The sequence below is a fragment of the Papaver somniferum genome, chromosome 2 (genome assembly GCF_003573695.1).
Source record: "Papaver somniferum cultivar HN1 chromosome 2, ASM357369v1, whole genome shotgun sequence".
In the NCBI taxonomy this organism is placed as follows: Eukaryota; Viridiplantae; Streptophyta; class Magnoliopsida; order Ranunculales; family Papaveraceae; genus Papaver; species Papaver somniferum.
This window is the reverse complement of record NC_039359.1, coordinates 144901402-144924038: the sequence shown is the minus strand read 5'-3', so window position 1 is coordinate 144924038 and position 22637 is coordinate 144901402. Positions and strand designations below refer to the sequence as shown.

The following is a 22637-nucleotide window of genomic DNA, read 5'->3' as shown; positions in this document are numbered from 1 at the left end:
TACACAAGTTGTTGTAAGACAAATTTTCTACACATGAGGACTTATTAAGTATCTTCAGATAGATTGTGTATACTCTCTATGCTGAATAAGAGATATTAACAGGATACAAGATGCCCAGATACCTGTGCTTCCTTATATCAAACGATTGGGTATTTTAAGGATGCACTTTCCAACACGTTTAAGTGTTAGGGTGAGAAGAACCTTCCTCACCGAGTACCATTTGAGCAACATCTTCCTTCTTACCTTTAGGATCATGATCGTGGGCCCTTGTGTGGGTTTCTAATTCATCATTTTTATCAGGAATATTATGTGATGCTATATCCTTGATTACATCTTGTTGTACGTTAACTGAGTCCTTCATAAGTTTACCTTTGCTTTTTTTATTTTGACTCATATCTTATAGGTTGGATCGCACCAAACACAGATTGTTAGATCTTTTCATGTTTGCCTGATCTGATACCAATTGAAAAGACGAGGGTACCCAAATACACCACAATCTTTAAAATATCCACCTGTAAGTCCTCTTACCGAAAGTGATTGTCTATGGACAAAGTCGAGACAATACGAAAAATCGGTATTCACACTTTGTGTGATTGTCTATGGATAGATCGAGACAATACAATAATCAAAGTGTGTTTACTTGATAATAGGTTCGGACTTAACCAAACTCTATAGGATCACTATCAAGTAAAGCGGAGTTAACGTTTGTGTAATTTACTTTAAATTATAATAAGAACAATTATAATTACGGAAAGGAAAAATAAATGACAACAAGATTTTGTTAACGAGGAAACCACAAATGCAGGAAAAACCCGGGACCTAGTCCATAATTGAATACTCTCAGAATTAAGCCGTTATACAAAATCTAAACCAACTTAGTATAGTTGAGACCATGCAACTAAACCTAGTTCACTTAGTTTCTTCAGTATCCATGCGCTTCCGACATTCAATAAGTGCACGCACTGGAACAATTCCTTTGGATTGTATTACAAACAGTAAAGGAACAACAAATTTGTTTGGTAACAACTCTATTGATTCTTTCCAGATAAAGATATCTCAAGTCATATGCAAAGGCTCTTCCATTTAAACTAATAAACTCATTTGCCTGGTTAGATCAATCTATCCAACAACTACCGAAGTAGCAGAGTTTAGATTTTGAATCAATCAATATAGAATCCAACAAGAAACTATAAAGCGATGCCGATCTCACGCAACAAATCAATCGAATAAATCCGATTCTAGTTGGATCCCAGCCGATCAAGGTTTGTGCTACACAAAGATATGAGAAAACAATCAGAAATCTTCTTGGTCTTCAAATCTTCTTTAATCTCCAATTAAACCTGCACAACACCACTTGAATCTCTTGTGATCAATCACGCACAAAACGGAGTCTGTTAACAATGAATTATCACAAGATGTCTTTAGATCTACAAACAGTTCTAAAGATCCTGTCGACACTTCAATCTAGTTTGAGTTAATCTTATATCAGAAGAGAAGATTCTCAAGAATAAACAAACTAGGTGCAATCAAAGTTCAACAATCGTTAGTCAATCAAATAAATCAAAAACTAATAAACTGCAATTATCTAGTTTCCCACCAACGGTACTCGTAGAGCTTCTTGATCCCACGGAAGTCTTTAAACGAGCGGTCGTAAGAGATTTCGCCTAATTAGGGTACTTTTCTCTCCGGATAGACGGATCCACCAGAAACAACAAAAAGATGAAGTTTTCCTGGCTCTTAGGATAGTTTGCTAGAAATGCAATCTTAGGTATTTATAGACCAAGGATGTTTGGACACCAAGGAATTTCCAAAACCGAATATTTCCAAGATATGCAATAAATGCCCAAATCGGTTTTCATAATTCCTGGAAATGCTTTGTCCAATATTTTCCGAAATCTCCCAATATAAATTTTCCATTTAGTAAATGTACATTACTAATTTTTATTCTCTAGAGATATGCATTTAATTGCTGGTAATTAAAGCATACAAAACTAACAACCTTAATTAAAAGATTCTTAATTTATTTCGGACCGGGATCTCCTTGAGTAATTAAGGAATAACTTTGAACAATAAAATATAAGAGTTACTGTTTGTGTTCAAAGTATGTTGACATCTATTCTTTGTAAAGCCTTTTTCATATTTACAATCTTGGAATCGATTATGCCACACTTCCAAACAAGTTTAGATTTGGTTCATTTGTATTCCAAGATAATTATGTGATTGATCAAGTATCAAATCACAATCATAGATACCAATCACAAGGATCGATTCTACCTTAATATGGATTACTTATGATCGAACACACATGTTACCAGGACCAGTTACGTCAGTTACCAGGATCGGTTACGTCAATTACCAGGACCGGTTACCATATACTCATGGTATTGCTTGTGATCGGTTACACAAGTCACTAGGATCGGTTACACTAATTACCAGGACCGGTTACACCAATTACTAGGACCGGTTACACCAATTACAAGGATCGATTACACAATTCTTTTGTGATCGGTCACACCAATTACTAGGATCGGTCACACCAATTACAAATATGGATCATACCATCTCAGGTGATTACTTAGGATCGGTTACACTAATTAATAAAAATCAGTCATACCAAATCATAAGTCAGGCACTGTGATTAGTTATACCAAGATACATAACAAGTTATGATCGGTTCTACTAACTCACGCATATTGGGAATCCAAAGATATGAAATGAATAACAATACCAATAAGCCTAGCGATTTCCCTTTCGATTCATAAAACAAGTTCATGAATGTACTTCCTTTAAACAAATGTAAACATTGTTTCCTAGGATGAAATCTTCATCTTTACCCATACACATAATCACAATAGCATTCATACGATTATGTCGATGTCATATATACGAAGTTCAAAAGATAAGCGTTATACTTCGTATTCTAATTCTTTAACACTATGATCATGTGATCATGTCTCACTACTAGAGTATAATAATCATTCACAGCTTCACAATTATGTTTTCAATATAACACGACTTGAAAGATACTTTAGGAATGAAACAGTTCAAGTCAATATTACCAACCTTAAGAGGAAGGATGATGTCGTCGTTGTAGCTTGTTACTTCACATTCTTTAGGTCTTCGAGTAATACTTGTATTTCTCATAATCCTAGACTTTCTAGTCTAACCTATACGAAGTTGTCTCTAGTATATACTCAAGCGACTCTTAGATGAGTTTTGATTTACTATAATATGACAACCAAACTTGACATACCAACGCTTGGTGGGTTCAACCGAGCTATGCTCTAACAGAGATACTTAAAGCAATCCATGTTCAAGTTTAATTGACTAGCTATCTTATTAAACTCACATTTATGATTTATCATTAAGAAGCATTCAGAGCATCTCCAATGCTAGGGATGAAGATCCTAAAAAGACACGACACCTAGGATTTAACATTTTTCTAACCAAGAATTAATCTCCAAAGTTAGGGTCAAGGTTAATAAAAAATCATGACATGGCTACCATCTCATAGGAAAGGGTAAAAAAGAAAGTCATATCTTCACTTTCTCTATGACCCAAAGTCTATTGACATATCATCAATTCTTTATTCCAAAATTAATTTTTCTCAAAATTTTAGGACAGAAATACCTTGATGTTGGAGATGGAATTTTAAGTAGAAAGTATAACTTTTATTTGTTTTAGCCATATAGAAATGACCCATAACAAAAAGGTATTAATAACACCTCCGCTTAGGATTACCTTCACCCCTAACATTGGAGATGCTCTCAGAGAGATTTGGATACCGACGTATTTGAAGTTAAAGAAATGGACTGTTTACTAACTGGAATGTGCGTACACCTGTTCCTACCATTTAACTAGAGGTGTAAATAAGAGAGACTGCATATAGTTATCTGTATTAGATATTGTACCCAAATACACATTTTGTAAAATAGGCCCTCGGAGAAATTATGACAACATTTTGGCGGCTTCCATTCTCATTTCTTTCTATATCTCACCTTAGGCCAGAGAGTTCCATCGCCAGGATTATTAATAGAGAACCGTCCGCACTCTGACGCAGGAAATTCGTTGATTCAGCTCTCATCAGGGAGCCCATCACCTTCAAGCATTCAAATACCGTTAATGTGATTAATGTGATAAATGTGATTAATGTGATAAATGTGATTAACATCATTTTTATGAATTCTGTATATTTTATTCACATTCCATCATCCCACGCTAGATTCGATTTGACATTTTGGGAAGCTAACACAATATTGGTTTTGTTTTAGGTCATGATATGAATGGTTGGTGGGAAGTTAACCCAACAACTTTTCCTCGTATTCATCGAAATATACGGATATAAAATCACTTTTCAAACCTATAACATGTGATGGAACGTGTGCCCATGAAGTTTAATGTTGACCACCATAAGTCTGTGGGCTTTGAACTATGTCAGTGATGCATAATGGTATTCACACCATTTTTATCATAATTACTCATTTACCCCTTACTTTTTCTTATTTTCCATCTTTATCCTTTTTATTTACTACTTATTACTTAAACCCAGCTCTTCTAGTTTCCAAGTTTTTGATTGTTTAGAAAAATGGTGTAAGAACCCTAAGTCCTTCCTAAGAGAAGAGCCTCCAACACTTTGTTATTTCCAATTTGAAATTGGGTAGAAATTTCAATTTGTGAGAGATGTATCTATTATCTTCTACTCCCTCCGTTCTTTTTTAATAGGCCAATTTTGTTTTTAGCGAAATTTAAGGAAATTAAGAAAACTAATCATTGAAAGTGGTCCTCATGACACTTGTCAATAAAAGAAGTGAAGTGAAATGGTCCCCATGACACTTGTTAACAAAAGAAGTAAAGTGGAGTGGTCCACATGACACTTGTCATCAAAAGAAGTTAAGAGAAAAGTGGTCCCAAAAAATAAAATAACATTTGACTTTCCTAATTAGGAAACTGACCTATTTTTTTGAAACTTTTATTTATAGAAACTGGCCTATTAAAAAAGAACGGAGGGAGTAGTTTCCAATCTTAGAATTGGGTAGAAATTTGAAGATTACTAGAGAAGAACCTCAAATCTTTGTATCTTCCTTGTTCCAAGGGTAGAAGAAGCATCATTTGAAGGTTGATTACTTTTATTCCATGGTGTTTTGTTATAATTTAAAATTTTAATTTCAACTATAAGTATTACTTTCCATTAGTCAGGTCCTAATTACAAATGATCTCATATGTGACGTGAAAGAGCCTTGTAACGCTCACTAAGTGTAATTGTAAACAACAACAGTTGTTACATAAAAGTAGCACGAGTTAAGAAGTATCTACATGTATGCAGATAAGTAGTGCGTATTACTTTGTTGCCAAATGAAGAAAAGCTTAAGTATTTTATAAAAGGCTGATGAGTGAGAGAGAGAGTGAAGATAAAAAAACATAATGGATTTGAGTGGAACTAAATCTTCCAGTAGGCTTGAAGAAACCAATAGGAGACCCATTAATCAAAACAGCTAGAGTCATGTTTTTCTTTCCAATGCTTCTTTGTGACTGCATTCGGGATATAGTGGACAATCTTAAGCTAAGTCTTGTGACTAGATTGAGCTGCTAGATTAGCAGAAAAGTGTTGTAGTTCAAAAAAAAAGTGTTGTCTATTTGTTAACACTAGTTTTCTCTCCTAACATTTGCTCACACTTGAATTAGCAGCGAGATAATTGCGCTGAATGGTTCAGCGCCACAAGAATCACCTTTTCGCTGAATGATTCAGCGCTCATAGATTTATTTTTTTGATCCGACGATTGAGATTGGTTACGATGAACCAAACAACGCTGAGACTGCTAATCTAGCTGCTAGATTAGCACACCATAGGACTAAGCTTATATTATATGTACAATTAGGCCTGTCAATGGAAATCCGTTAACCGTTAGCCGAATCCGATTACCCGGTTGCCGTTACGTTTAGTTCCATTATATCCGTTATCCGTTACCGATAATGTAGCGGTTAATTTTATCCGACGGTGACGGCAACGAAAGACCTATTTCCGTTAGCCTTAGTTCCGTTAACCGCTAACGTGTGCCTAGCACGTGTAAAATTCATCTATACCGGTTACTATACTCGAATCAACATCATTTTCATCTTCTTCTGTTCTTCAACTGAATCAACTCACAAACGAGAGAAGAAAATTGAAATTAGGGTTTTCAATTCGTGAAATTAATCATGACCCAAAGCGAAAGAGGAGCATCCAATTGCGTTGTTAATTTTCGGTAAATTTGGTTCTCCCCTTAGTCAGAGCTAGGGGCTAAACGTGTCATAAGCACAGTGTTCTAGATCATAACAGACTGTAGAATGATCCAATGGTCATTATAGAGTCGGTCCAGAACTCAAAATTTTCAGTTTTTCTTGATTCTTGATTTCCCTTCACTTATAAAAGCCAGATGAACGAATCAAAAACCCATGCATTCAGTTTTACAGACCCAAAGCAAAAACAATCACTCCATTGAAGAAGAAGAAGAAAACAAAATGTTGCTGTCAATGAATCATCAAACAACACGACCCGAGTTCTTGCATTTCCCTTCTTCTTGCAATGGAAGAAGAATTCAACACAAACCACCTCTTCTTGTTTCTTTTCCTGCAAAAACGTAAGTACTTGATCATCATCTTCTTCTATTCTTCATCTCTGGGTTCTTCTAATCTTCTTCTTTCATGGATTCTTAGTTGGGTTTTGTTAATTTGATACCTACAGGGAATTCAATCTCAGGTTCTTGCATTCTGCTAGTAAATCTGTTCTTGTTTCTCCTGCAACAATGTGAGTTCATTATCATACCGGTTAATACCGGAAAATTAACCGTTAGCCGATAAATCCGACGTAACGGTAATGGTTTTGGATTTTACAATTCCGTCGGCATTTAACGGATAACGGTTAACCGCTAATTTAAACGGCAACGGTAGCGGCAGAGCCATTATTTGTTACGTTAAGTGCCGTTGACAGGCCTATGTACAATATATCCATATAAGGTTGAATGAATTTTTGTTTAGAGTTCAAATGACAATAAATTTAAACTTTATTTTGGACGAATGAATTTAAGCCCAAACATTGGAGAAGTAAAAACTTTGATAATCAAATTGTTTTTCAAAAATTTCAAAAATTAAATTAAGCACGCAATTTTTAAAAATAACTTGCAGAAGGAAAAAAGGTACTTTTTTCTTTTTGCTCGACTTCAACTTGTGGGATGCTTCCAAAGATTCCAAACACCCTTTTAATGCTATGAACTACTATTACACCCTTTTTTTTATTCCACACTCACAACTGCACCAAAACTATTCTTCATTCAAATACCTTTTGTTCCAGAAAATTTGTTCTTCAATATCATATTATTCTCATCAGAATTAAAAAAAGTTATTCTTCAATCATCTCATCAGAAATGTGTATTTCAAATTTTTTTTTTTGGTAATCTGAAGGTGACCAGCACAATCCACCTCGCCGTCTAAAGCTTAATTCAACGCTAATCAGACATTAAAGGGATTTTTATGCGGAACCTGTTCTTTTGGAGCTTGAAGCCCTATTAGAAAAATTTGTGGTAACCATCAACTCTTTTTTTTAATCTGCTTTGTTAATTTGGTTATGAGTTAGATTTCTTAGTTTGGGTGTCACTTAAAATCCCTTTTTCTGTTGTGGGTTCTGCTTCATTTAGGCAAAATTTGTTCTTAGAGTGATTAATGCTTTGGCAGTTTTGTCTGACTACTTACGGGACTGATTGTTCTATTGTTGTTGCTTTGATTGCTTGAGGATTAACTTAAATGGGTTGTGATTACTTTTCAAATGTAGCTAAGAAAATACTGTTAACTATGGAGTAATTATCATGCCTTTTTTTTTTTTTTTAGTTTTGAAACTGACATAGAATTGTATTTAAAAGTATCATGCAGTTTACAATCACTACCAAAATTCTCAGGTGGCCTTCTTGTATTGCAGATTCGACAGTGTCAAGTATCATTTTGCATCACTGAGCAGCTTCTCCATAGCTTCAAAGGGTCGTTGGCAATTTTTCTTTGAGAAATATGGCTTTGAAGAGTAAACTAACAGCATTCCTGACATGGGTATGGCAATACCACTTGAAAAATGTCATTTTCGGTGTTGTTTATCAATCGTATAGTATACATATTTGATATACTCCAAAGGGCCAGCAGTGACTTCACTTTGAGATATGTTGCTGCGAAGAGTAAACTAACGTCATTTTGGCGTTGTTTATTAGTTGTATCATATGCATACATATTTGATATTTTTCTGTTGTTCACTAATGACTCTTCAAATTGACAGGTTAGTGGTACTAACCATAAATGTTCTGCGCAATAGCTTCCTGATTGGTTACATGTACTCAATAGAATGACGGGCATAATTTCCAGCAGAATTGGTATGTTATATTCTTCAATATTCTCCGTTAAATATTCCATGCTAACTTTGCTATGGCATACTCAATGTCTCGGTGTCTTCATGTCCTTTGCATGGTATTTATGTCTCCACTTCATTGCCTCGACACCGTATCTGAACACCGTCGTACTAATTATTGCCAGAACTTACCATTAAGTGCACCATGTTAAGGCTTTTGTATAGGGTAGAGCAGTCTACCTATTTAATAAAGTATTTCTTGAATAAAGTTCTGATTGTAGCCAGGATTTCCTTATTGTTTGATAGTCAATGGTAAAGATCGTGTTGCCATCATTCAACCTGCACTAACTCGGGTCAGAACGCTGGCATTAGTCAATGGTAAGTTCTGATCTGACTCATGCCATCTACAGTACCTTGAAGGCCTATTAGACATTTATGTGTTCATATTTTCTTGTTTTTCAAAGTTTGGCAGTAGTACTGTCCATTCACGTGCTTGCTGGGTTTGAGAAATGCATTTCGTTTGCTTCCATTACGTTGATGTGAACTGCTTCATGTTCCTTGTGTAATTTGTATACAGTACCAACTAATACTAATTTGTTTTACGAGGGACACAGATACACTGTCACTTTAGCATGGAAGTTTCTCTTTATTTGACTTTTTGAAAATTAGCATTGTGAAGATATTAAAGTGAATCACCGCGCATTGGTTTGCTTATTTATTTTGCATATAAACATTCATGAATCTTTGTGCATGGAAGAAGTAGAATTACATACCAGTATGTTATGTGAATAGATAAATAGGAATTTATGTAGTTAGTGAAGCTATGATGGGCAGATTACTTCTGTAGCCGGTTGATATGTAACTGATATTAACTGTAAAAATTATATCCATGTGCAGTTCTGTTCTCCATTATGGGCATGCAGCTGCTCCAAATGACCGGGTATGTTCAAACTCATGCTTTCAAATTCTTAAGTAGCACTAAGGCTTTTTATCAGAATGAGCGCTATACTGGGGTTTGCGACTTCTTCTTCTTCCAAGCCTTTTTGTCCCAAACAAGTTGGGGTAGGCTAGAAAGGAAACACGAGGACTTCCCAAACAAGTTGGGTAGGCTAGAAAGATGGACTTCCCAAGCGGTCACCCATCTTGGTACTGCTCTCGCCCTCTTTTGGTCTACTGCTGGCTTGCCACACCTATCACTACCCTATTTTCAAGGGAATGGCTGTGTTTTTTACCTTTCGCTCGCCACGCCAAACACGAACCCTCCTCCTTTATCCTGGTTTGGGACAGGCTGTGCAGAAAAACCACACAGGCGGATTTGTGTTACGACTTCTTCATTACTTATATAGGCATTGCCATGTTTTTGGCTCATAGACTGCAGGGATAAAATTCAGAATGTACTGGGAAATGGAGAAACCATTTCTGTACATGAATATCATTTCGACTTTCCAGTTTCCACCACTTGTTTGTTTTCTTAAAACTGGAATCTTTGAGTTTATTTTTGAAGTTAATGGAGATAATACATTGCATTCAATTCAGACCTTTAAAGACGGAGATATGGCATTGTTAAATATGGGAGCCGAATACAATTTTTATGGTTCTGACTTAATATGTTTCTTTCCCTGTAAGTATCTACGAGCTCATTTTGCTGTGCGTTCATTCAAATCACTGTTTCAACAATTTTGAAATTTTTGCTTAATAGTGAGATTTTTCTTCCCAATGTCCTATTACACCTCATTATTATACAAATATGAATTTCATGTTTCAAATCCTTATTTATCCTCTCAAGTAGAAAGATTTTGTACTTTATTACTGACATGTATATGCTTCTCACCACTTTCATGTTTTTTGTTGTTCTTGACTTTCTAATTTTCTGATTCAGAAAATCTACTTGTTTGTAATTGTAGGTCAATGGAAAATTTACCAGTGATCAAAAGCTAATTTACAATGTAACATGTAAGCCCTTCTTTTTTAGAGTAGTTTGAATGGATCTCTTTGAGTGTAGAAAGGCCAATGAAGTCTCGATTTATTCTCATATCTTGTTATATTTTTCTGGGGTTGCTCTTTCTTTCTTTCTTTCCTATTTCGTAAATATGAAAAATAAAACTATTATGTCTTGCAGTCTATTCTTAAGGCTCATGATGATGTCATACACAAAATGAACCTGGAGTAAACTGGGTGGACATGCACAAGTAAGCACCTGAGTTGATAATTCTTAGCTGCAACTATGAAGTTTCTAGACACAGCTCAGAATATTTGTCTGTCAGAGTTTAAGAACAACAGCTGTAAGAATGACAATCAACGACAAAAGTTCTGTCCTGCGTTTATTTACCTCATTACTGCTAGCTATTGAAAATTGATGCTATTTTCTGATATTCAAAAATTCATAACCCGAAATTTGAGAGTATGCCAACATTTTTGAAGTATGACTGTATGAGTGAGCCATCTTGTAGTATAAGCAATAATTATCTTTATCATGCTTTCTTGGCCATATTATTGTGCATCTCTGAGTTCACTTATGTCACTTGATTGCAGATTAACAGAGAAAACCATTGTCGTTTCACTTAAGGATGGTGGCATCCTTATTGGGTACTTTTTCTGTCTCAATTCATACTATTTTAATGCCATCATGCCAAATGCGAAATTCCTAATTGCAAATTTGTTTGTGGGTTTGGGTTGTAGTGATGTTAATGAAATGATGACTGAAAGAATAGGTGTTGTTTTTATGCCTCATGGTCTTGGGCATTTATTAGGGATCGACACACATGATCCTGGATTCCTAGTGGCTACCCTAAGGTGATTTTGTTGTTTTTTTGATGAAGTCATTGTTTCCTTGTACCTTTATTTCGTAGAATCTTAGATTTTACGTGCTTAACAGGAAACAGAGAGGCCAAAGGAACAAGGATTAAAATCTTTGCGTAGAGCTAGGGATCTCCAAAAGGGAATGGTACTTACTAATGATTCTGCATATATTGCCACGAGTCAATATATTATTACCACTTATTTTAACTCGGGTACTTTTCCCCTCATACTCGTGGGGAGCATTATTGATACGACAATACCACTAAACAATGTTTAAGGATGAATATGTGCAACGTTAAACTTTTTTCTCTAATTTTCCCAAAAAAATGGGTATATTTATATTTATCGTTCTCTGAATCTAATTTGGCCCTTTTTTTTTCTTCTTCTTTTTGCAACCTTCTTCCTTTTTTCAGTTACTGCTCCATTTTGTCTCCTTAATAGAGTTTTCGGTTGTAGTCACTATGCAGTCATTACAGTGAGCATCACGCGCTTTCCAGGGTTTTCCCGAATGGTGAAGTTCAATATCTTCATCCTATTTTACCCTGACATGGTGCACCCATGTAGTCAAGGAGTCTTACAGAACCTCAGTTCAATTGGTATGAAGTTAAATTCACTTGTAATGTTCAAAACTGCATTCAAACATAACGGGACAAAATCTCCACCCTCCAACTGCATTGCACAGGTTACTTTCTAGGTGTTATAGTAATTTTAAACCATGTATGTATGAGTTCTTCAGCTTAATGTTGAAAGAACACTCAATTAAAACTTTAAGAGATCTTGTAAAATCAACTCAACTAATCAACTATCCTAGAGAGGCAGGTAATGAATTAACTGGACTTTGGATGATCAAGAATGTCTATTGCCAAATTTACTGTAAATCCAATTTCCGAGATGCTTGTAAATCTGTTTGCGTCTCAACTGTTGTTTTGATGTAATAACATGAAAAGGAAAATTCTTGGCTTCCTATGAAACTAAACAACTTCAAAACCTTTCTCCCTCTTTCAGGCTTTTTTTCTTCATATAAAACGTAGATTACATTTGGGACTCTTGGACTGTACATGCTACTTTTTATATTTAAGGTACTGAGAGTCTCAACTGGAGAGAAAACATGATGTAGTTAAGTAATGTACATGATAAGAAAAAATAAATAGTAAATACAAAGAACCCATTCAAAATCGAATCAAAAATTAGCTCTTGGAGCTATTTCTCCCGTAATGTTCTGTTTGTATTTAAAATCCATTTTGATATTGCTACGAGTAATGCTACACGTCTACGAGGAATTATCAGTACCCGTGATAAAAATGACTTGCGTATTAATCCGTACAAATTTTCGTGACAAGAAATTCTTTAAGGTTGCTTTTCAATCCAACCTCTTTTATTAATGAAACTCAAACTCGACATTCTGGACACCATCTTGTTGTTTAGTTTTTTCACCCAATTAACACGTTTCGACGTGTTTGCTCCTGGTCCATGACATCCATGCTCGACATACGTTATGTCCCTCCTGAAACATATACATTTTCATCAATTAATAATTTTGACAGATCGTAAACCATAAAAAATGTTCAAAGCATAGTTTTGATATTTGTTAAACTATTTTAAACTTACTCGTGACCGTGGCAATTCCAAATATCCCAACCTTGAGGAACAACAGCGTTAGAAAAACTAGAGTTGTAGAAGAGAACAGTTGAATGACATCTCCATGGTCTTCCAAGATAAGTTTTACCGGTACCGATCACGCTGCATTCTTTAAACACAAATGCACTTCTATCTTCGAAGCTGTCTCTTCCTTGTGCTGTTATGTACCCATCATCAATCACTGATATTACACATTTCTGCACATAATGATTTAGTTTAGACCCTCTTTTTTGATGCTGTATTTCTTATGGCGCATGAATGGCAACCAACTGAAAACAAACATTTTCGGATGCTAGTTTTCTCATTGTACATTATCATCCTAATAAAATTAAGACATTCAGAATATGCAATTTTATCCTATTGAAATTCAAAAATCGATAGATGATAACTGAGTGGTCGAATCTGCTAGTTTGTTTGTGAGAACGTAATACTTAACAAGAAGTTCATTCACTAGAATAGTTTGCTTTAGTTTTATTTTCATTTTGGACGGCATAAGAAAATAACATAAAACTCCAAGATACTATCATTTCAATCACGTACGCTAACAAATTTTATATTATTAACAGATAATTTAAACAAAAATGCTCAGTCATTGAATTAGTATACGTTATTAGGTTCTAACCTCAAATATTGACCGAGCCAATCCGAATATGAAGTCAGCAGATCCTTCAATGAAGCAAGATTTATAGTAATGAAGTCCCTGTACATCCCATAACGTATCTTGTAATCCATAGAAACCACATTCATAGAAGGAAATCCGATTTCCCATTACCATGGCCGCAGCTGCCTCATGTATTGTATTCTTATTTACACCATTGTTTAATGGATGATTATATGTATTCTGATCCAGAAACGTTAACAAATCCGCAGATCAGCAACGAATAGTTTATCAAAAAAAAAAATATGTATAGCAACGTATAAATTTCAACATAAACTACAGACGCATAGTTTCTTGATAGATGTTAGCTATACTCACATAGAAGCTTATACGTCGAGCAACAACATTATCAGCAAAAACACTAAACGTCGCGTTCTTGTGCAAACCGTAGTCTCCATATGCGATAATTGTGTCTTTCATGCTTTCACCTTCCAACACAATGAAGGGTTTCTCTATAGGAATTTGCACTTTTTCTCTGCATATATCAACATTAAGTTAAACAGCACCAAATTATAACCCAAGAATATATAAGTTTTGGAAGAAGAAAAGAAATTTACGTACCCGTAAACGCCATTCTTGACTTGAACACGTACCCATGCTCTATTGTTAACTGGTATGGAGTTTATGGCAGATTGAATAGTTGAGAAATCAACATGCCCTGATTTACCAACAGTAATAGTTTTGGATACTTTTCCTCCATTAGAAGGCGGTTCCGGTTCAGGTTCAGGTTCAGGTGCAACAGCCACCAATCCATAAATCACGATAAGAACAGAAATGCATAAAATACTAGTTGGCAATGATTTTCTCTGAATCCCCATTGTGATTTTACTGAATGAATGCACCTAGTGAAAATAATTTGTGCTGATGAAAAATGGAATCAAGCACACGATCTGTTATTAAATAATGCAAAAGATACTCAACTAATGCAGGATATACTTACAATGAAGAAGAAGAGTGAATTCCAAAATCGTGGTATTTTGCTTCACTTAGTAAGAAAATATTTATCCAAGTTAATTTGAGAAATAATTAGATTAAGTATATTCTAGTATAGATTAATGCTATAATTAGAGATTAATTACCAGTGATTAGAGGAGAAAATCTATGCCTAGTTTTTTCTTGAAAAGATGATGCAGCCATTTTACTATCTATGAAGTAATTCTTGGCTAAAGTTTTGCAGATTTTTTTTTATCCGCCGTATATGCCTTTCTTGAAAAGGATCAGCTGATGAAATGATTTGTCTAAATTTGATCACCCGATTTAGGTAGATGGTCACTTGTGATGCGAAGAAAAAACGTGGCATTCATTTAAGTTCTTAATGCCTTTCTTAAACCTCTTTTCTAGGCACCTATCGAGTTCTTGGCATGGACTGCACAGTCAATGTCTCATTTTTCCTTGAACAGTTTCCTAATTCCAAGTGGAATAAATAAATAGGTGTAATTTTGTTAAAACAAAAAGTCCTTCTTTTACGTAATTGGAAATGTTAATCCTTAAAAGCCAAGAAAATCGTCCATACCTAGAATTAAAATAGATAAAATAATAAATTATTTTTTATCTAAGATATGCAGATATTTTTACTATACAGATTATCTTTCCAATTTTATCCCAAATTTCCAAATAAAATTACGAATATGATGTTATTTTTTTAGGTAATGAAAAATGGGTTCTCCTAACTTGTATACTAGGGCATATGTTAAAATTAAGGTTAAATAAAATAATATTTTCTTGCGATGGTTAGTGTAATTCTTATTGGATAACTAAATATTTTTGGGAATCATATTTTAGTTTATCTAGGAATAGTGACTTACACTTCTACCCCTCAATATTTAATCAGTTTTTTAACTCAATTAAATTTAATCATTATTCTATTCACAACTGTCTCACTCTCCATTAAGTCATAAATGTAGATCGATGACTGTACCTACATTAAGGTTAAATGGAAAATTATTATTTGCAGGTATGCTAGGCTCCAACTGGAACCATTCTTCTTTGTTTTGTTAAAAGTTGCTAATGGAGGCAGTTCATCTCAACTCCAGTAAGTTGCATTTTAGGAGTTACATTTGAAAAAGAGAGTACAAGTTTTTCAAACAACCTAATTATGTAGTCTAGGTATATGTAAATTGCGATTGCGGGTCCAGTGTTTCGAAATGCATTTGAAGAAATTGGGAAGCTGCTGCGAAAAATTGCTTTCCCTGAACCATCAACCCCGTCAATCAGCTTGTAGATGCAAGCTTTTGAAGGTCTACTTATAACACTCAACATTATTGCAGGTAACATCGATGAAGAATCAACAAAATAACAAAAAAGAAACATCATTAAACTTCAAGTTCAAGTCTCCATTTGAAAGAAACAAAAAGAAATTTTTAAATGTAACATCCAAAATAACAAGCACCCGGTAAACAATTCCTCCAATTTAATACTTCACGCAATATATTGGATTTATGCCAATGTCTTTGGCAGGCACTTTTTCTTTCTTTCTGCATGATGATGTTTCACCAACTTCGTGAGGTTTATTTGGACATGTTGATGAATAATGCCCATTAAGTTGACAGAACCCGCAATATCTCAACTCATTAGGTTTGTCTGGACATGTTGATGTATTATGCCCTTGAAGCGTACAAAATCCACAACTGTACTTCTGCTTCGCTAGCTCTTTTCCTCCTTTATTTCGCTTAGCATTCTTAAGGCGCCCTTTAGGATTTCATTTTGGTGGACACTCGACAGTCTTGGCTACAAACATTAGATCCATAAAAACATCTCTTACCACGTCTTCTTGAAATGCTATGTTGTTACCGTTTTAAAGGGAAGTCACTTGTTCATCACGTTGACCACCACGGTGCCAACGAAATGGTAAATAGTTCATGGGAATCTTAAAGCAAACGGTATGGATAAAGATATTCAAAATGTGTCGACAAACTATGCCACAAAATTCAAATTGCTTACAACTGCAAGTAATTACCTGGCCATTCCAAAATAGTTTGCGACGTTTTGTATTCTTGCCTTAATATCTCAAAATGTATTCGAAGCTGAAATGTGTAAATACTTCATACTGACTTTCCCTTCCCAGTTCTTCACGAAACATCTCATAAGCATATGGTGTTAGAATCTTCTGGAATTGTCCTTCTAGAGGTGACATTATCTTGAGTATAGGAAATTTATGTTTCTCCAACATTGAATCATGAGCCTCCTTCTGTCTAATTGTTTCTACAGCAAGATCCAACTGAAAATTACATTGCTTATTATTTCATATGAAAGGAAGATAATCACACTACAAAGATATGCTTAATAAGTAGAAAAGCTATTACATAATTGGGTATATACACCTGTTCTAAAAACTGGCGTAGAGTAATGTGTGAATTAATAAATCGCTTAACAAAAGCATTGATGCTTTCCGAGCGTCCGGTGGTTGTCATTCCACCAAAGAAGTAATCTCGAAGAAAAGCTGGAACCCAAACTGTCCTAACATCGTATAGCCCATTGATGTGAGAGTTGTCATTTAGTTTGTACTTCGAAATTGCTATTGGCCATTCATGCTCAGATTCTTCTATCGTCTCTAACCTGTATAGCCTATAAAATTCGCTAAACCACTCAAAATATTTTCTACGGAGGACTAACAAGAACCAACCACTGAACTTTGATGTGATATGCCAAATACAAAAACTGTGTTTTGTACTAGGTAACTCTAGTCCAATAGCTTCTGTCAACCATGGATCCTGGTCAGTTAAAATTGTAATGGGAGGTTTACCCATTATAGATACAAATTTCTGCAAACAATAAATAGATGGATAAATATATTGCGCGAGAATAAAAATAAAATTATATACATATATGATTAAAGGAAGCAGTTGTGGTAAAGTCAAATCAATTGGCATACCTTCATCAACCATCGGAAAGTCTCCCTCGTCTCATTTCGAAGTAGTGCACATCCGAACATTATTGTTTTCCCATGATTGTTTATGCCCACAAATATACCAAACGACATTTCATATGAATTAACCTTGTAAGTGGTGTCAAAGACCACGACATCACCAAATCTTTGATACCACTCAAAGCAAGCCGGTGGAGACCAAAAAAAGTGTTCCAGTCTATTTTCAGAATCAATTGTATATGCATATTGGAAACTTGAATTTTGATTCTTTGCTATATTGCAATATTCCAAAATTTCTTGTGCACCATTACTAGTATTAGTTTTCCTTCTTTTATAGAGATAATTTCTTATATCTTGGTCGAGGAATGGAAGAAAACCATGTTGCAAGTTTTTCTCAAGTTCCATAACACGTACCATTTCTCTAATTGAGAGACCACTTTTATCCAACAGGTCGATGCGCTCTCCATCATTTTTTGGGATTTTTCTATTGGCAAGAAGAAAACGTACTTCATCAGGAGTCAAGGTTTCATGATTGTGTTCCTCATCAAACTTTACCACATGCCACTCTTCAGGAAAAATATCAAACGGTTTCTTGCTAACTTTATAAACTTTACCACATACCACATGATTGTGTTCCTATATAAACTTTACCGCATACCACATGCCACTAAAGATAAATTTATTGATTTCATATTACGAATTCCCAGTCTCTAAAAATCTCCAAACTAGTTAAGGAAGATGGTGGACTGGGAATTCGTAATATGAAATCAATAAATTTATCTTTAGTCTCTAAACTAGTTTGGAGATTTTTAACAAACCCTGAAGATGTTTGGGTTAAGTTATATTCTTCCAAATACCTTCAGGACATTTCTTTCTGGGATTGTCTATAGACTGAGTCGAGACAATACAACTAATCGGTTCACACTTCGTGTGATCGTCTATGGATACGAGGTCAAGACAATACAACAACGAAGTATAATTACTTAATAATAGGTTCAGACTTAACAGTAAAGGAACAACAAATATGTTCGGTAACAACTCTTTTCAAACAACGCCGCACCGTCACCTTCACCTCCGAGAAGCAAATTGATCATCCAAGTAAATTAATTATATTTTAGTTCATCAGATTCATATAGATTGAGAGATCTGTTTTTTTTGATTTCGAGTTTGCTAATTTCGAGTTGCAGATAAAGAGAGTATAAGTTTTTCATATTCCGTTCATCGAAACTCAAGACAAATTCAATTCATATGTTCATCATTTTGGTTGCATACAATTTTGATTTCAATTTTTAAGGGTTTCTGGTGATTTAGTTTCATTTCAAATGATTCAACAAATTATATGGGTTCATGTATGATTCAAATTTGTGGTTTTTGATATTTTATTTTGGTATGTGTTCTTGATGTTTAACCATTTTTTAAATGTTTTTGAATGTGTTCTTATTGGCATGTATCTGTTGTTTTATTACTATTGAAGTTTGAGATTCGACCAGACTTGTTAGAGTTGATGAAATATGGGCATAAGTGTATTCTGAAGTTTCATGGAGTTTGCATTGACGAGAATCATGGGTTGTGTGACGAGGAAGAAGCTTCTGGCTAGAGAAGTTGTAAAGATTTGGACAAATGTTGCGGAAGGGGTCAAATTTATGAATGATCACGGTGTCGCTTATAGAGATTTGAATGCAAACAAGATCCTTCTAGATTGGTAGGGAAATGCTTGTGTAGGGATTTGGGTATTGTTACAGTCTGCCAGAGCATGGGGGAAGTGACGGAATACAAAACGGATGGTTACCGGTGGTTAGCTCCAGAGGTTTTGTTTCCCCCAACTTGTTAGCATGTTCATAGTCCAATTAAGTTTGTTTACAAACCCAAATGATAAACAATTTTAGTGCATCCATGAAACAATTTCAGCTGACTTCGAATTTGAAAATGATTCAATGAACTAGATTGAAATAAACATATTGATTTACATTTGCTCATATCACCCAATTAGTCTTATGCAGCATCAGCGTATAGTTTTACTCTTTCTGTAAAACATGCATGAATCATTTTCGCATTCGCGTTTGCTTTATATTCGTATTTTTTATTAGCTTAAAGTTAAACGGAGTTTGATTGAAATGTGTATGAATGATACCCGTTTGTTGTCTGCTTTTGGTTTCTAGTAGAATTGTTACAATTGTTTCGATACGATTTGGTGATGGTGGTGTTGTCGGTGGTGTTGGTAGGTGACATTTTGTTGTTTATAACCTTAAATATCAGTTTTTGAATTATTGGTGTTGGTGGTTGTTTTACATTTTTTAGCAGTATGGTTCAGATATTGGAGAGGGTAGTCGTGGTTATGATTTATAGAAGTAAGGAGCATGTGCTAGATATGGTGGAGGTGATTGGTAGTAGGATGGATCAACTGTTGTTGTTGATCCTATTTTTTATGGATCTACTGTTGTTGTTGATCCATTTTTTATGGATCAACTAATGTTGTTGATCCCAAGTAAAAAAGATATCTGGTATTCAGTTTTTGTAGGATCAACTCTTGTTGTTAATCCTATTTTTTATGGATCAACTGCTTTTGTTGATCCCCATTTTTATGGATCAACTACTGTTGTTGATCCCAAGTAAAAAAGATCTCTGGTATTCAGTTTTTGTAGGATCAACTGTTGTTGTTGATCCCATTTTTTATGGATCAACCGTTTTTATTGATCCATTTTTTATGGATCAACTGTTGTTGTTGATCCCAATTTCTAGGGATCAACTACTGTTGTTGATCCCAAGTAAAAAATATCTCTGGTATTCAGTTTTTGTATGATCAACTCCTGTTGTTGATCCCGTTTTTTATGGATCAACTACTGTTGTTGAGTAAAAAAGATTTCTGGACATCAATTTTTATGGATCAACTACTGTTGTTGATCCCATTTTTTATGGATCAACTATTGTTGTTGACACCATTCACTGGATCAACTTCCATTATTGACACAAAAAAATAAGAATATGTATTGGTAAAGTTATTTTTGAACTTTTAATTTTGGATCAACTTCTATTGTTGACACAAAATTTTGGTGGCGTCGGCGGGTGGTGGTGACGACGGCGGCGGTGGCGGCATCGATGGTGGTGGTGGTGGCGGACTGGCGGTGGTGGCGTCGGTGGCCGCATCGATGGTGTAATGGTGGTGGAGTAGTGGTGGTGGCGGTTGGCAGGTGGTGGTTGGTAGGTGGTGGTCGTTGAATGGTGGTGGTGGAATGGTAGTTGAATGTTGGTGGTGGTGGTGTGAGTGAAGTGGTGGAGGAAGAAATTTTGTTTCATTTTGAAATAAAGAAGAATATTATATGAGTGAGGGTATTAAAGCAATCTAATATTAAATGAATAAGGTTATTAAAAAATAGGGATATATTTATTATTGTATAAAGATATATTTGTAGGATGTTAAAAATAGGGATATATAATTAATATACCCAAAAATTCTAAAAATTTGAACACAAGACACCAAGTAGATATATAAGAGATACTTTATTTCGTGTTGCACAACCTCAGTATTCTTGTTGTGCTGAAAAACTCTTGTATTTCGTTAAATCAATAGTGTTGATATGACAAGATAAAATATACGTTGCCCTAGAGTAGATGACTTGACCTGCTCGGTGCTCAGAATGAAGACGACTTTCAAAAATCTTGCTAGATTCGTATTTTCATATTTTAAGTGTTTGTTGTTCTCGATCTGATCTCACAAGCCTTTTCTTGAATAAATCAACATGACGTGCTCCATGCCGGTTTCATGTTTCATCAGGTTTGGACTTTTTTTTTTTTTTTTTTGATACGCGAAAACCGGATCCAAGCCCCTATCCGAATCCAGCCAGTTGGACTGGCCCCACTGCCAGACCCAACACCGCTAAACCCACTATACTACTAATCTATCACAAACCTTTACGGCGGCGTGGATTGAAATCCTGAATTCCTTCTTATTGGAGTTGATGGGATACCACTGAGCTATGCTCTTGGATCCCAGGTTTGGACTTTCTAATGACGTACAATACTTCTAGTTCAAGCTGCAACCCTTTTCATTGATCCTTTTTATGATAAAAATGAAAAGAAAAAAAGTTGGGCAACTAGACCTGACTTGGCCAAGGGCGGAAAAGGCCTTCAAATTATATTTAGGCACCCATTACTGAATTTGTTTCTCAAGTTGGAACTTTGACCGGACGTCCGGTTGGTGGCTCACCGGTAAAAGAAGGTTTCAAAGCCACTTCTATCACCTTTAGAGCTAGCACTATGGAGAGGGATATCCCTTCCCTATCCCTCTCCATCCCTCAAAATCCCAAAAACTAAAATACTATGGTCTCCTAAATCCCTACTCATGTAGGGATACTTACCTCTTTCTCTACTTGCCTGATCAGATCTGATCAGTCTTGTAGAGAAGGGAAATCACACGGGTACTCAGTACCCGTATTATTTTACGCTTTACGGGTACTGAGTACCCGTAAAGCCGTTGATACGAGTACTCAGTACGTGTAGCTTTTTACACGGGTATTGAGTACGCGTTTCCGAAATTTATTTGTTTGACCTTTTTTCGTTTACACCTCTCTCACACCCGATCCTAACTATCCATCATTAATAACGGCTCTATTTTCTACACCGTCGGATCCCAACAGTCATTTTTTCAAAATCTTATATAAATACCACTCTAATTCTCTACTCAAACCACACCAAATCAATTGATTTCTTATTTTCTCCTTCTTATATCAATTGATTTCTTCTTTCTCTTCATCTTACTATATGTATTTGGTATTTAGATTTACAAAACCACCCAAATTTTTTTTTATCTTAGTAGGTTTCAAAATGGTACTTAATTTTGTCACACAAGAAGAGGTTGATCTTACTAATGCTTTTATTTATGTGAGTATGGACAAAATAGTGGGTTCGGCGCGAAAAACCGCTTCGTATTCTTGAAATTTTTGAGCAACCAGCCTTTAAACCAATAGGCGACCATATTGGACGAGTTATGTCTCGTGAGGTTTTACAGAGAGATATACCCACAAAACCTATCTTTATTTAAATTCTTTACTCTTCATCTGATGATTCGGAGGCTGAATCTTCAAAGGGGGAAGGGTTATACTCTGAGAAACTGTTTTTCAAAATCACATAGTAGTTAAAAAATCTAAAAGATTTCCCCTCCTTCTTTTTGTAACTATCCATAGCTGATTGCTCCTACGACAAAATAAAACAATATCAATTTACAATTAAATTACTAAACAGTTCAGTACACATACACAAAAAAATGTTGGATAGGTAACCAATAAAGTTTCTTACGATTTCAGCAGGTACTGCAGCCC

General features: G+C 35.1%; 2 protein-coding genes and 1 long non-coding RNA gene across 5 annotated transcripts; 1 reads left to right on the top strand and 2 right to left on the bottom strand.

Annotated features, from left to right (window-relative positions):
• Positions 1-7237: 7237 nt before the first annotated feature.
• On the top strand, positions 7238-11512 carry LOC113354072. Of its 3 annotated transcripts, none has more exons than XR_003361662.1 (11): positions 7238-7556; positions 7949-8073; positions 8294-8387; positions 8669-8740; positions 9260-9302; positions 9899-9983; positions 10267-10315; positions 10482-10551; positions 10895-10948; positions 11042-11155; positions 11238-11512. It is a non-coding gene; the product is annotated as an uncharacterized LOC113354072 (long non-coding RNA). The 3 variants fall into 3 exon arrangements; XR_003361663.1 differs by having other exon boundaries at positions 8644-8740; XR_003361664.1 differs by lacking the exon at positions 8669-8740.
• Positions 11513-12431: 919 nt separating this feature from the next.
• Positions 12432-14275, bottom strand: LOC113352134 (probable pectinesterase 29). Its single transcript, XM_026595999.1, has 5 exons — positions 14019-14275; positions 13776-13932; positions 13422-13640; positions 12770-12996; positions 12432-12665 (listed from the first exon to the last, which is right to left on the bottom strand). The coding sequence occupies exons 1-5, from the start codon at positions 14273-14275 to the stop codon at positions 12509-12511; spliced, it is 1017 nt and encodes a 338-aa protein (XP_026451784.1). The 3' UTR covers positions 12432-12508.
• A 2180-nt stretch (positions 14276-16455) lies between these two features.
• On the bottom strand, positions 16456-17436 carry LOC113352133 (protein FAR1-RELATED SEQUENCE 11-like). Its single transcript, XM_026595998.1, has 3 exons — positions 17329-17436; positions 16778-17218; positions 16456-16674 (listed from the first exon to the last, which is right to left on the bottom strand). The coding sequence occupies exons 1-3, from the start codon at positions 17434-17436 to the stop codon at positions 16456-16458; spliced, it is 768 nt and encodes a 255-aa protein (XP_026451783.1).
• Positions 17437-22637: the final 5201 nt, after the last annotated feature.

Excerpts from the sequence above, each read along its gene's own strand:
- LOC113352134 (XM_026595999.1), bottom strand. The coding sequence starts at position 14,275 with ATGGGGATTCAGAGAAAATCATTGCCAACTAGTATTTTATGCATTTCT. Across the intron at positions 13,933-14,018 it reads GTCAAGAATGGCGTTTACGG|AGAAAAAGTGCAAATTCCTA; the intron begins GTACGTAAATTT and ends TGATATATGCAG. Across the intron at positions 12,997-13,421 it reads TGGCTCGGTCAATATTTGAG|AAATGTGTAATATCAGTGAT; the intron begins GTTAGAACCTAA and ends CATTATGTGCAG.
- LOC113352133 (XM_026595998.1), bottom strand. The coding sequence starts at position 17,436 with ATGTCGTTTGGTATATTTGTGGGCATAAACAATCATGGGAAAACAATA. Across the intron at positions 17,219-17,328 it reads CTTTCCGATGGTTGATGAAG|AAATTTGTATCTATAATGGG; the intron begins GTATGCCAATTG and ends TATTGTTTGCAG. Across the intron at positions 16,675-16,777 it reads TACGCCAGTTTTTAGAACAG|TTGGATCTTGCTGTAGAAAC; the intron begins GTGTATATACCC and ends TGTAATTTTCAG.